The following is a 13,298-nucleotide window of genomic DNA, read 5'->3' as shown; positions in this document are numbered from 1 at the left end:
CTCCAGAAAACTCACATTGTGTTGGATCTGGGATCCTGGAAACACATAATATAAGGCAGTGATGATGCCAGTTAGTTTATAAATTTAATTACAGTGTCCTTTCTTTTTTAAAAAAATTTATTTGAGAGAGAGAGAGAGAGAGTGAGTAGGCAGGGAAAGAGAAAATCTCTAGCAGACTCCCTGCTGAGGGAGGAGCCTGACCCAGGGCTCAATCCCATGATCCTGAGATCCTGAGATTGTGGCCTGAGCCAAAATCAAGAGCTGCATGCTTAACCTACTGGGCCACCCAAGCACCTCAATTGTTGTGTCTTTTCAATGCAAGTACTATTAAGTGGCTGAATCTAGATGCTTAGCACGGGGCTGAGGTCTGTGAAAAACCAGCACCAACACCACAACAAAACAATGGATGCACAACCCTATACAATAAAACACAGATTTTGACAAAATGAAGATGGAAATGTACCAGAAAGAAATCTGAAATCATGAGGTCCACATTCCTGGCTTGTTCAAGGGCATTTGGACCATTTCATTAGGTATGTATTGAACACCTACAACATGCCTGGTCTTTCTTAATGACCACCAGCTTCTGAAGCTCTGCAGAGACAGATATCCCACAATATCACTAATTTAAACTGAGAAAGCATCTATCTAACTTACTGAATCGTTTCCATTAATTGCTAGGGCTCTTGTTGAAATGTTACGGTTTGGGGCAAGAGTATCCTTTTTTCTATTCTATTTTCATGGTTTCATCTTGTCTCTTTGTCTTAACTTACTACTAAATTCTTTTTAATCTCTCCTTCAAAAAATTTCTTACCTAGAAGGTACAAATTTAAGGCTTGCCATTTTTTTTTCTTCGAAGGAGAAAAACAAAGAAACAAAACAACAAAAACAAACAAACAAAAAAACCCTGCATCTAAGCCACGCAAGGAAAAAAGAAAAGACCTAGGCCATCAAAGTTTAATGGTGTTTTCAGTACTGATATCACTGGTGTGGAACCAAAGCAATAAAACCAGATTGCATTTCCCTCTCCCCCACCCCAACTACACCAAATGGCATTAAAACGAAAGCTCCCAATCTCCTCCAAACTTGTGATCCTGGGACTTAACTCAATTTATGCACCATAGTTTAAAAGCCTGCAGCCAAAAGAGTATGTCCTTTTTCCCTTTGTCAGCTCCTCTTGTGATGGGTCACCTGTTCAGAGCAGCAGACATGCAGAAGTGACCTCCTCTGTCCTACCAAGAGACACCCAGAGCCAACACCTCCTGTGCGAGAGAGACCTGTGGTTGTGAGCAAGAGGACAACAGTTAGGCACTTACGGAGACTGTGGAGCTGGGTGTGTTTGTCCCATAGCCAGAGGAGGGGAGAGAAGCCAAGGACCAGCGGCGTCCATCAGTCCTGTGGAGAGGGGGAGATGAGCGTTGGCCAGTGCTGGGGTATTGTTACACGGGAACCCCAGGGAAACCGAGTATTTTTAGTCAAACGAATGATACAGATACGGTCAGTGAAGATGTGGGAATGCTCAGCAAAGGCCAGAGTAAACAAACATTATACAGCAGGTTGACTTTTATTTAAACTGAATCAATACACCCAAACAAGTAGAAAGTGAATGGGTTGATCCATATTATTGATCTCTCACTAACGCACTTTGACAAAATGAATACCAGGGATAATTACAATGGTCACACTCAGCAGATTCAAATGAATAAAAACAGAAAGGGAGGAGGAAAAATACTCATATCTGGAAGCTGGTAACAGAGGCCATGGGTCTTTGGCAAAGCCTGAGATCCAGCAAGGTACAAGCCCCTATGGGGACTTGGATTACCCCCTAAGGACTCTACTTATTTTCAAGGGAACAGTCCTACTCATCACATCCCAGGGAAGGGATTGAGGGGGCTCAGGACTGGTTTAAGCCTCAAGAAGCAAAAAAACCTTTCACGTCAAAAAAGTGACTGACCTTATATTCAGACTCTCTGAAGAGTTACTATCTTCCTACATGATCTGGCTGCCTCAAGTGTTGCAACAAAAGCCCCTTGCAGAGGTTGTGAGGATGCAGCCCAGCTCTGACCCATGACAGCAGGGGCAGAATGAACATTCTCCACTAGGGGCAGAAGCTAATGCAAAGAGTACAACTGTGTACCTCAGTCAAAGAGGCCAAACTGTCAGGAGTCCTTGAAGAAAGTGGTTGTCTCTCCAAATGGTCAAAGGAGAGCCTCCGGGAGGGGATTCTGGTTATGAATTAGAGGCTTACAAGGATCTCAGATGATTTAATGAAGCAGTAGAGACAATACTGTTGCCAGGGAACACCAGAAAACAACTTTCTGAAACCTCTGGCATCCCAGAGTCATTATTTATTCTATTTTAAGTAAGACTGTGACTTCCAAATCATATACCACCACGAAAACAAACGGATGCACATTTGCCAAGAGAAAAACAGGAAAATCACATTATAAAGGCCCACACTGCCTTCTGTAGATGGAGCATTGTATGTAGACTTTTTGTAACATATGATTGTATGAATTTACCAAGTGGGAAATAAGATGGGGCCAAATTTACCACAGACACATTCACAGGAAGTCGAAGTCAGAGGATTCAACAGCACTAGACTTCAATCTGAGAAATGTCACGATTAGATGTTTATGTAAAACAAAACAAAACAAAAAACAACAACAAAAAAAAAACAACTGATACTTGAGACTAAGTTACAGTCAAGGGAAAATATAATCACAGGCTACCATGGATGTTGCCTCCAAAAAACGCAAATGGTCTACAAAGACAAAATGGAAAAATTCAAGTGGACAAATCACAGAAATACAATGTTAAAATTTTAGTAAAATTTACCTGTCATTTCTGTGACCATGATTGGAGTACAATTGAATCAAGTATGTTTTTTTTTTTTTAAAAGAAGCAAAATAAAATGTTTGTAAATATACCAGATACAAGGAATGGGAGCAATTAAGTCATATGTCCTTAAAAGATGTTTTTAGACAACTAAAAATGTTAAAGATTGAAGAAGAAAATACTTGTAAAACCATGCTTCTGAAGACATCAATTAAATGGACACAAGTTGGTCATATTTATTTCAATAGGTTATTGAAGACTTAAAACTTCATGTTGTACTTTATATTTTAAACACTTCCAATTTTTTGAAGTTAAAAAAAAAAGGATACGATTTTTAAAAGGATTATTCAGTCCATTTAATAGCAATTATCAGAAACTAGTCTCTGGAAATAGCATGGGCACAATTTCCCCCATCGTGATTTTGTTTTGTGATTCATTAACTCTCCTTTCCCTCAGGTATCAATGAATATATTTCAGATGAATGAACAATTCCAAGAAAAGACATGTTCTTATTAGTTTTGAAACATAAATTACATTTGCCTACTCTGGAAAACACACAACTAGAAGAAGTTTAAACAAGAATGTGCAGTCATAGACCAGAAATAATTTATGTCTCAGGAAGTTCCACAAGTTCTCCATGTCTATTGACTCAAATGGAGCACAAAGGACCATTGCATTTTCATTACCATGACGACAGCACATCAGAAGTTACTATATATGCTATATATACACAGTACTTAAGAGAGAGCATGCCCTTTTTTTTTTAAGAAAGCTATCACACACAAGTGCAATTTGGATCCTGCCAACTGTGTTGTCTTCTCTTTGCAGTAGCTACCAATAAAATGTTATATCGAAGACACTATATTCTAGCCAAAGCAGCAAGGCTTTTTTGAAGAGTGATTTTTTTCTTTTTTTCTTTTTTTTTTTTTTTTTTTTTGGCGGTAGAAATCTCTTAGTGTTAAACTGAGTAAAAAGGTAAGAAGAGAAAAACATCTGATGGGAACATGGAATACAAAAAGTTTTGCAAAAAAAAAAAAAACCACATCATTTCAACACTATTCACAAAAATTTACACCGATTAACACGGTGCACAACAAAGAATGAAAAGTTCCAATACGAACCTACCTATTATAGCTATAATAAAGAAGCAGCAGATTTATTTACTTGTTTAGTTGTGATAGTCCCCTGGAGGGAACATTTCACATTCTGGTTGATACTGGAACCTGCTGAACTATGCCAAGTACTCAACAAGTGTCTAGTGACCTGAACTTAGCAGGCAAGTCTGTTCTAGTAATTTGCTTGTGGAAATACATTCGGAGATTTACCCTGGTAAGGAACAATGAGGCCACTGGGCAACACCTATGGCGTGTATTCAGGTCTCTATATTTCCAAACGGAAGTGAAAGCAGTATGTAATGTGTGAACTCCAACAACTTCCCGGAAAGGCCAAGGAAAAAAAGGTTAATTCTGTAATTAGATGGACTGTAAATCAGTACTATAGTTATTAGCAAAGTAAAAATATGTTTCCTTGCTCCTGACAAAATTTACTATGCTACAATGCTCATTTTCATCCCTTTTAACTTAGTAAAAAATTATAGGGGATGTCTACTGGGGGAGTATTATCATATGGTCTAAGTAAAATGAAAAAACATTAATAAGCCTGATCTTTATCCCTTCATTCAAGAATAATTTTAAAAACAGTGCAGTCTCTTCTGTATTGGCTAAATATACAAAATAATAACATGTGAGAGTCTCAAAATGGTATCACTTCTTAAAGGCTCGAAAACGCATACTGAATGGAAGGGAATGGGGACCCCACAAGTGGTGAATAAAAATCAACTTCAAAGTGGAAGAGAGAGACACCAGATGTTAAATAAAAATACATCAATTTGAGTTTTTATAGCAAAGACAGAGTTCTGTTTACCTGAATACAAGTTTTAAAAGATGATTGCTCATGTCCCTATCTAAATTAATATTTTTTGAAGAGTGTGGAGGGAGTTCCATCTGGAAATTCATGCAAAATGAACTAGAGGTCTCCTGTGATAATCTTCTGTCATGGTCTATGGTTTATTTGTCAAAAATTAACATGCCTGGGTGTTGCTTATTTTTTTAAACAGCAGAGAAACCAGATTCATCTATCCTCCAGTCTCCCACTTAATTATCAGATTCTCTTCATTTTTATAAATCTGGCAGGATTAAGAAACTATGATTCCTCTCATGTTCAAATGCACACTGTAATGAGATTTGCATTTTTCTTATTACTTAAAGTAATTAAGCACATTCTCTTAAGAGATGTGTTTTAAAGACTATGGTAGGTTCTTGTTTATTAGTTTTTATAAGATTTTTTCCCTCCTACTTAGAGGAGTAGCACTGTCACGAATTAATATTAACTGGGCAAACACAGGCTTTGCGGTACCAGTTAATTTTCACATTTTCTTTATGGTGCTTGGAACAAGTTGCTAAAAGAATAAAAGTTGGAACTGGGGCAAGAGTCAGGGTGGAGGTTTCAAGTTCCTTAGAGAGCCTGTCTTACTGCTCTGGTGTCCTGCCCACGGTGGAAGACTGGTACCTTTCACACACAGGCACTTACCTTACGGAGGGGGATGTGTAACGTTTACAAGGGAATTCTAATTATAGAGAGTTCTGAAAATACTGCCAACAGGTCCTTTTCTTCGGATTTTGTAATGTAAATGCATTGCATGCTGACAATAGCACTGGGGACACTGTAGGTTTTGCTGGCTGGTAAATGTGTTAAAACAAATCTTTTTTTTTTTTTTTTTTAACTACACATGTCTTTATTAAGTGCGAAGTTAATCCATGTCAAGTTACGTCTCTGAGGAAAATAAGCAAATATGCTGGACACACAGACCAAAAACTGAATTTATCTTGCATATTCAGAGATCTCGCTGGAAGGGCATTTTGTTTTCTATATGTTTTTCCTGGGCAGGAGAGGCCAGGGTATATGTGTGGGAGGGGTGATAGAGCCTTGGAAGGTGACGGATGGAATCTAACAAAGTGAAGTACACTGATCCCAAATACGGAACACAGAAAACATGGCTGTGTAAACTTCTCTCACTTGGGGAAGTTACTGAAGAAGATCCAGAACTGACAAGGTGTGATGTTACATCACAGGTCTACGATCCTCCAAACAAGACGTCTTTGCGGCTCAATGACCCAGACAGAACACATGTATCTTTGACACTTGGTACCAAATTCTAACTAAGATATGAAGAGAAATCATAAATTATCATTTAGTCCATGCATGGCTTTATCTCAAGGGGGTCCCTAAATTGGTGGCTTTATGCTCTCAATTAAAGAGGCATCTTAGAGTTTATACCCTGTGATTTCAAGAAAGGCTGTTAAAAAAAAAATCAACCAACCTCTTTCAAAAACAACAAAAACAGTAGCATCACAACACAGAGATGAGTCAAGTCCTTGTAATGTGAGCTCAGAGAGTTCAGTAAAAATCTGTTGAATATCAAGTGTGTATAAGGTACCGCACTATGAAAAAAAAAAGCCAACAGTCATTTCTCACCCTCACTGGGAGCACATCATCCAGGGAAGACCCAAGAGAGGTGCACGTAACTTTAACACGAGTGAGAAATCATTATCAAACTGTTAAAGTGGTGTTGTGTGGTGGTCTAGAGCTATCTCTGGGCAGGAAGCCCCAGAGAAGGTCATCTCTGAGGATGGGCAGGATCTCACAGGCAGAAGGCGGGGGAATGGGGGGAAATGAGGAAGAGGAGGCTCGGGAGATGTGATTCTCTATGTAACATTCTACTAATTCCATTCACAGGAAGTCCTTACCTCCGTGCAAATGAGAAATGGGCTGAGGCACTGGGGGAGAAATTTCTTGGGCTATCTTGAGGGCTATTTCCTGTAAAGAGAAAGAAGGGAAAAAGGAATCATAACATGATTTGGCTTTTATATCATTATCACATCCAGAATCATCTCCTTGCTAGTGATGCATTTCTGTACATCCTCATCCAATGTCCATCTCTTTAAAAATGTTTCAGTTTTGCAGGGAGCAGGGGCAGGGGTAGGGCTGGGGGGAATGGGCAGGGGAAGGGGTGTGAGTCCCAGCACAACGGGTTGTGTGTGCAAGATACATGAATAAGCACACCCATCTATCACCAAGCAGCAGTCTTCCAGAGATTAATAACCCTAATATTTCAGCCCTATAGAATATCGTATATACAAATGTTCTGCTTCTTAGTCTTCTGGATGTTAACCCTTTCAACAACTGGACAGATGTGGAAGTATATGCTCCACCTGGTGGTGGTGGTGGTGGCGGCGGCGGCGCTTTCTGCTTAGCATTTTTGTTTCACGAAAACTGAGTCCATGTCTGAGCCCTCAAAAATAAATCCTTGTATTCCAGAGTACGTATTTTAGAGGCAGAAATGTGTCAGTATTAGTCATAAAATACTGGGAACCCAGCAGTTTGGACCCATTTCTCAAATGACCCAGATCGATGGCCCAAGGGGCCCAGCCGGATTAGCCCCCATAGATATTTTTCTTGAACGGTCCCCCTGCTTCTAGGCATCTGGACTGTGAGTGGCCAGGCAGGCTTTAAAGCCACCAGCACACAAAGGCTGGCAGAGGGTGTTTCCCTCGAATCCTGCCGAGGCGGGTGAGTGCAGCCCGCCGACTGGAAGGCCTGGAAGGAGCGCAGCTCCTAGGGGGCTCGTTACTTTCTCCATCAGAACATGCAACCTGCTGCTGATCATTGAGAGAGCTTGGCAGGCAGCTGGTGGGGGGCAGCTCAGGACACTGCAGACCACCCGGCTTCCCTCTGCATGTTTAATTAGCTCGGCGGAATTATCTGAGGCCCCAGAGAGAACCGTAGCTGGTTTAAATAAAGAGGTGAGGAAAGGCGGCCAACCGAAATCGTGTACATTCCTGAAACATGGAAAACAGATTAGGAAGATACGTTTAATCCCTAACGGTCAGCCAGCTCCCACATTACTGATGTCACGATGGAAGTGACAGCTGTAGTCAGGCACGAGGAACACAAGATCGCACATTCGAGTCAGTCCCTCGTGGTAAACAATTTACCCCTGGTGCACAAAAAGAACAGACTCCCCCACGAAAGAGGGTAAGTGTAGTGTTATCTTGAGGACTCTGGACTGGGTACGTCTCGACGGACGTTTTTCAATTACCTTAAGGTTGCAAATTTTATAGTGATGTCTTCAACAGATGCCATTAACTTTATGACAGCACAATTAAAGCCATTTGACTAGGAGGTACCGAAAAGCCTATTTCTTTATGGACAATCTAGAAGCATCTCCCCCTCTGCTGCAATGAAATTTATCCTGTCTTTGCATCTGTTATTCCTTGGGTCCCTGGAGAAATGGATTCCATTTTTGCCATCCAGGAATCCAGGACTCTTTTTGTCCATTTAACTACACGGCTAAATTAAGTTCCGTCAACTCTTCTCAACAACCTTCATCTCCACTCCCCATCCCCCTCCTGCCTCTTCCCAATTTAGCTTACATATCACTCTTCATGGCCTTAAAAGATTTTGGAAAAACTCAAGATGGCTAAAAACTTTTGTTTCCTGAAGGGAAAATGAATCTAATGCCAGAAATCTTAGTGTAGATTTTGTCTGTTTGGAAAAAAAATGTTCACTTTGCTCACACCCCATACAGAGCAAACGATCAGTGAGTTATTAGGAGAAACAAAACAATTGATTGTTGGAAGCCAAGGTATGAGAGGTTTAACAATCCCTGTGGCCCAATTCACTGAGAATAAATAATGAAATCAATGTAACTGGGCACCCAGTTCTTAGCCCCATGTTCTTCATAAAGTGACCACTGTATCTGCAGATCATAATGAGATGAACTGGAATGAGAGCTTAGTAAATATTTTTAAGAATCTAAAGAAGGGGAAAACAAGGAGTTAACTTAAAATCCTTTTCACTTTTAGAGGTTTCAATGACTGGTCCTCAGGAAGCCATGTAACATCTTATAGCACATGGCAACCCATCACTTGAAGATGAACATGCACAGACAGAGATATACAAGAGTGAGGTGAGTTCAACTCTGCTTTTAATAATAATTTTTTAAAAAAATCAAGACTGCCATTAACCATTTCTCATCTCTTGTGTTTTGCCTCACCATTTTGTGCTGCCCTTCTAAGTCCATCAATTGAAAATGTTCATTTTCTTCTCATTGACTCCTACCTTGCTAGAAAATCAAACGCAAATTCCCACATTTCTAACTTCAAGACTACAGAGCCATCTGCATAATCTCGCTACTAACAGATCTTTCTTCCTGTTTCATGGCAGATCGAGAGCTGGTTTAAATGCCAATGTGTGTACACACGTACCCCCCCCCCCCACACACACACACTATCCTAAAGGCTCTTAAATCTAGTAGGATGTTAGAGAAAATGATGGTGATCTGAACTAGAATACCTGATAATTCATTAAAGGCAACAGACTATACCTTAACCTGAGGACAGCTGAGCAAGCCCAAGAGAAGAAATGAAAAAGGCTGAGGCAGGGGACAGAAACAACCCAAACAGAGGAGGGCAACACAGTAGAGATAGATATCCTGGCAGTAGGGGATTCAGACCGATAAAGCCAATACGTTGTGTACTGTGTTTATTGGTATTAACCCAGGGAGGGCCTTAACACATCAGTGGGCAAGAGAGAGATGCTGGAGATTTCCACCTGGCATGATTGTGTTGGGTGGACAGATGAGTGGCCAAACAGAAGTGTAGGAGCTTAAATAAGGATGTGAAAGGCCAACAGAAAACATATTTTGGTGAGCAAACCAAGCATAGTTGGTGATGGACTAGAAATGAAGTGATGAAAATATTATGGATGCAAGTGACCAACATTTCCAGCATGGGCAGGCTATGGGCAGCTGACAACCCATCGTGGGAGAATGACTGCCTGTGGTTGGGGAGTTTCAAGAGAGACGTGGAATGGTTGTAATAGGATATGAAAAGGGGGAAAAAAAAGGATATGAAAAGGGTAGATGAGTATTCTGTAGATTTTTGGGTTATTACAGAATATTTCTCAATTTTCCTTAGGGAGGAGTAACAAGATTAGGAGATTAGATAGGTGGGAGTTAACCTTTGTTTCTGTTTTTGTTTTGTTTTGTTTTTTTTTTGGAGACAGAAGGGGAGAGGGAGAGGGAGAGAGAGAATCTTAAGCAGGCTCCAACAGCACGGAGCCTGACTCCTAGGCTCTATCCCAGGAACCTGAGATCGTGACCTGAGCTGAAGTCAAGAGTCAGATGCTTAACCAACAGAGTCACTAATGCAGCCCATCTTGGAAAGATGTGTTCTGATTTGAAATAAAAGCTGATTTCTATGTTACGTACTCAGTCTCCGAAGCCGTAGGGACACATTTTGTTATACAGTGAGCAAAATACCGCTCCTTTAGAACAGAGTGAATTAAAAAGCACATCTTCTATGTGTAACCTTAACTTGGGAAGTGATGGCCAGGCTGCCGAGGACATGCAGAGCGAGTCCCCAGGATGAGAAAGCAAGACGGGACTGAAAGCAGAGTCCTATACATGACCTTCACTCCTCACAGCACTGCTCTCCGAATTCATCCACCCATCTGCAAAGCAATACCTGAGAGACTCTCAAATGAAAACTGGTGCCAGTGAATTCTCTGCCCATATGTGCAGCACTTGCTTATAACTCAAATCCTGCTGCTCCCCGGGATTTGCTGGCTCTTGGATGTTCGAGTGCTAGGACACTTTATAGAGTGCTGTTATCACCACTGATGTTTTGACCCGGTAAAGGAAACCTTCCTTGTGGTCAGACATTTGGTAGGTAATTAACTCCAGGATCCCAGGGGTGGGGCGGGGGCAGCGCGGGGGGTGGGGGGGGGGGTGGGGAGGGGGAGGACCAGCACAGCCAATACACAGGAAATATAACAAAATGGGACTTGACCTAATGGCTGTGCACAGGGTGCCTCATTTTAGAGGCAGTTATGGTTAAGAAAGTGATTTCCAGATTAATTAAATTGTTTGATTGCTTTGTAATTAGGTTGGAGAAGTCCTGCGTCTCTACCACAGAGAAACAAGCAGCAAATCTTTTTAAAAGGCATATGCTATACCCACTACAGATTATTAATGTGCTTTTAATAGCTGTCTGTTCACAAAATGAGAGTTTCTGCTCGTCTTGATTTTCTACCAGGACTGAGGGAATCCAAGAAGTAATGAGAATTGTCATCTCACACTCCGGGTGGATCCAAGAGTAAGGCCCCATCTGAATCCTCTTTGTCATTACTTGACGATCAGCTTAAATGACTCGTGGTGCTTTATGCTGTAATGATCAGTAGTATGCTTCTTCCCGCTTTGTAGGAGATTCTCAGCAACACTGCCACCACAGCTTTGGACTTGAGGACCAAATCGCAAAGAATCAAACCTGGCATCGCCTTCCAAGGTAAATGCCAGCAGACCCGCCGGGCATTAGAACAGTTCTGCGGGAGCCTCAAGCTGAGTGAACTTGCAAAAAACAGTAGTTCCTATCACCTGAGAACTCGGACTCTCAGCTAATAGAGAAAAGTTTACCAGACCCAGCGAATATAAGTTAAAAAGTCTTCCTTTCACTTAGACAGCTGTTTCAGCAACTGGCTCCTCTCCAAATACAATGGTGGAATATTAATTAAAGCTGGGCAACTGTTGAGACTCTTTAAGTGGCCACCGAAAAACCTTGTGGGCCTTCAGAGGCATTGTCTCTGGGCAGGCTGTGAAGCGTCCCCAGCAGGCCAATGAACAGAAGTAGGCTCATCTGCCTGGGGTTTCAAGTAAATAAAGGATTATGGACAAGGAACCATACAGTTTTCATAAAATCTGGGCTCTCTGACCTATTTGAGTTTCCCATCCCTTACTGTTTATTGATCCTTCTGCACTCAAGGACCAGTCCTATCATCTGACCGACTTAACTCATTCAACACATTATTTATCAATCTATCAATTTAAAAATTGATAGATCAATTTAAAAATTCTGTTACAGTTTTTATTACTGCACGTGACAGCAGATGACATTCTTCCTCACTCAGATTTAGTGCCAACAGAATGAATAATCCTGATCTGTTTCAGACACTCAAACTACTCGAGAGTGCTAGTGAAGGGTTTGCAGAGAAGGAAAATTCTACAGGCTAAACACTGAAGATTGAGTACTGATAACTTCTATCATTCTGTCTCCTGTCACCATAGGTAAGACTCAATAGAACTTAACAACATGTTCCCTGTTCCTTTTCTCTCCTCTTGTTGCTCCTCCTCCTCAATGCTGGTGAGGGATAAGCTCTCGTAGTACATGTTGATACACAGGAAGTGTATTTTGAATTTTCAGTGCCTAGCTTAGTCCCTATAATATACAAAACTAGAAACATATTTTTCCCCCAAACCCAGTAATTATGTATTAAGTTCTTTTTAGGCACGGAGCTTTGAGCTACCTATTACAACAGATTAAGTGGTGAATATGACCCAGAGAGCTAAAAATCTGACAGAGGCAGCTAAATCTAGACATCCTCCAGCTCTAGACTCATCTTGCAAAACCAATTCTGGATCCAAATTCATGTGAAAAAGAGATTTCCTTAAACCAAAGCCCTTGAATGTATCAAGATTACTTACTAAAAAATGAACTCTCAATGACAATACCAGATGGAGAATGTACTGTGTCACAAAAGGCTCTCAACAATACAAATAATGCTTTCTAAGGAATGACTGATGAGGTTGGAGGGTGGAAAACATGTAGGGAGTAAAAAAGAGATTCAATAATAGGTCAATTTCTATGTCGTAAGACTGTCGCAGATGCCTATTGTCTCCATTCCACGAGGCTGTTCCTCTGGAATTTGTGTACTCTATTTGAAAAGCTGTGGCATTGACACGAATCCCTTGGAGATGCGTTATAATGGGTTCCTGAGAATGTTTTAGCTTTTCATTGACCCTTCCCTTATTACTCTGAATTGATGTCACAGCTCAAGGTGATCCCACGTAAAGACTGGTGAATGTCAAGAGTGATGAAGAAAGTTGATTTTTAGTTGTATATTTTCCTCCCATCTATAGTCATCCATCTTCCCAGAGTAGAGAAGAGATTATCTGTAGTCTTTGTTTAAAGTTACTGAGTAGCATTTGTGAGGTCAAGGAAGATGAATTAAGGACATAGCTATCGTAACTGGTATTCGTAGTTCTCATGCAATTTTCTGAAACTTGACGTATTCCTTCATCTTAGATAATTAATTACTATCTGAATCAGGATAAAAAACTGAGTTAAAGAATGTAATCGGAGGTGTGCATATTTTTTGTCTGTCATACATGAAGGGATTTCAATTCTTTAACGTAATTAGGTCCAAAGAATTTCCCTTTTTACCTAGAAGAGGGGAGGGTGCTATCAGGAAATTGGTTCTTCTCAGACTCTTTGCTTCAACTGCTTAGTAATTTCTAGTCAAAGAGGAAGCATTTAAATGACACGGTGCACATCCATGTACTTTGC

The 13,298-nt window shown here is 40.7% G+C and overlaps 1 protein-coding gene across 1 annotated transcript in view; it reads right to left on the bottom strand.

Moving 5' to 3' along the window:
* MAST4 (microtubule associated serine/threonine kinase family member 4) overlaps positions 1-13,298 on the bottom strand; it is a 538,573-nt gene that overhangs the window by 68,684 nt on the left and 456,591 nt on the right. Inside the window, 2 exon segments of the mRNA XM_038529583.1 lie at positions 1,317-1,395; positions 6,645-6,714. Of these exon segments, the coding sequence (XP_038385511.1) occupies positions 1,317-1,395; positions 6,645-6,714 (149 nt within the window).

The sequence above is a fragment of the Canis lupus genome, chromosome 2 (genome assembly GCF_011100685.1).
Source record: "Canis lupus familiaris isolate Mischka breed German Shepherd chromosome 2, alternate assembly UU_Cfam_GSD_1.0, whole genome shotgun sequence".
NCBI lineage: Eukaryota > Metazoa > Chordata > Mammalia > Carnivora > Canidae > Canis > Canis lupus.
Note: the sequence above shows the minus strand (reverse complement) of the source record. Positions and strands in the feature narration are given on the sequence as shown.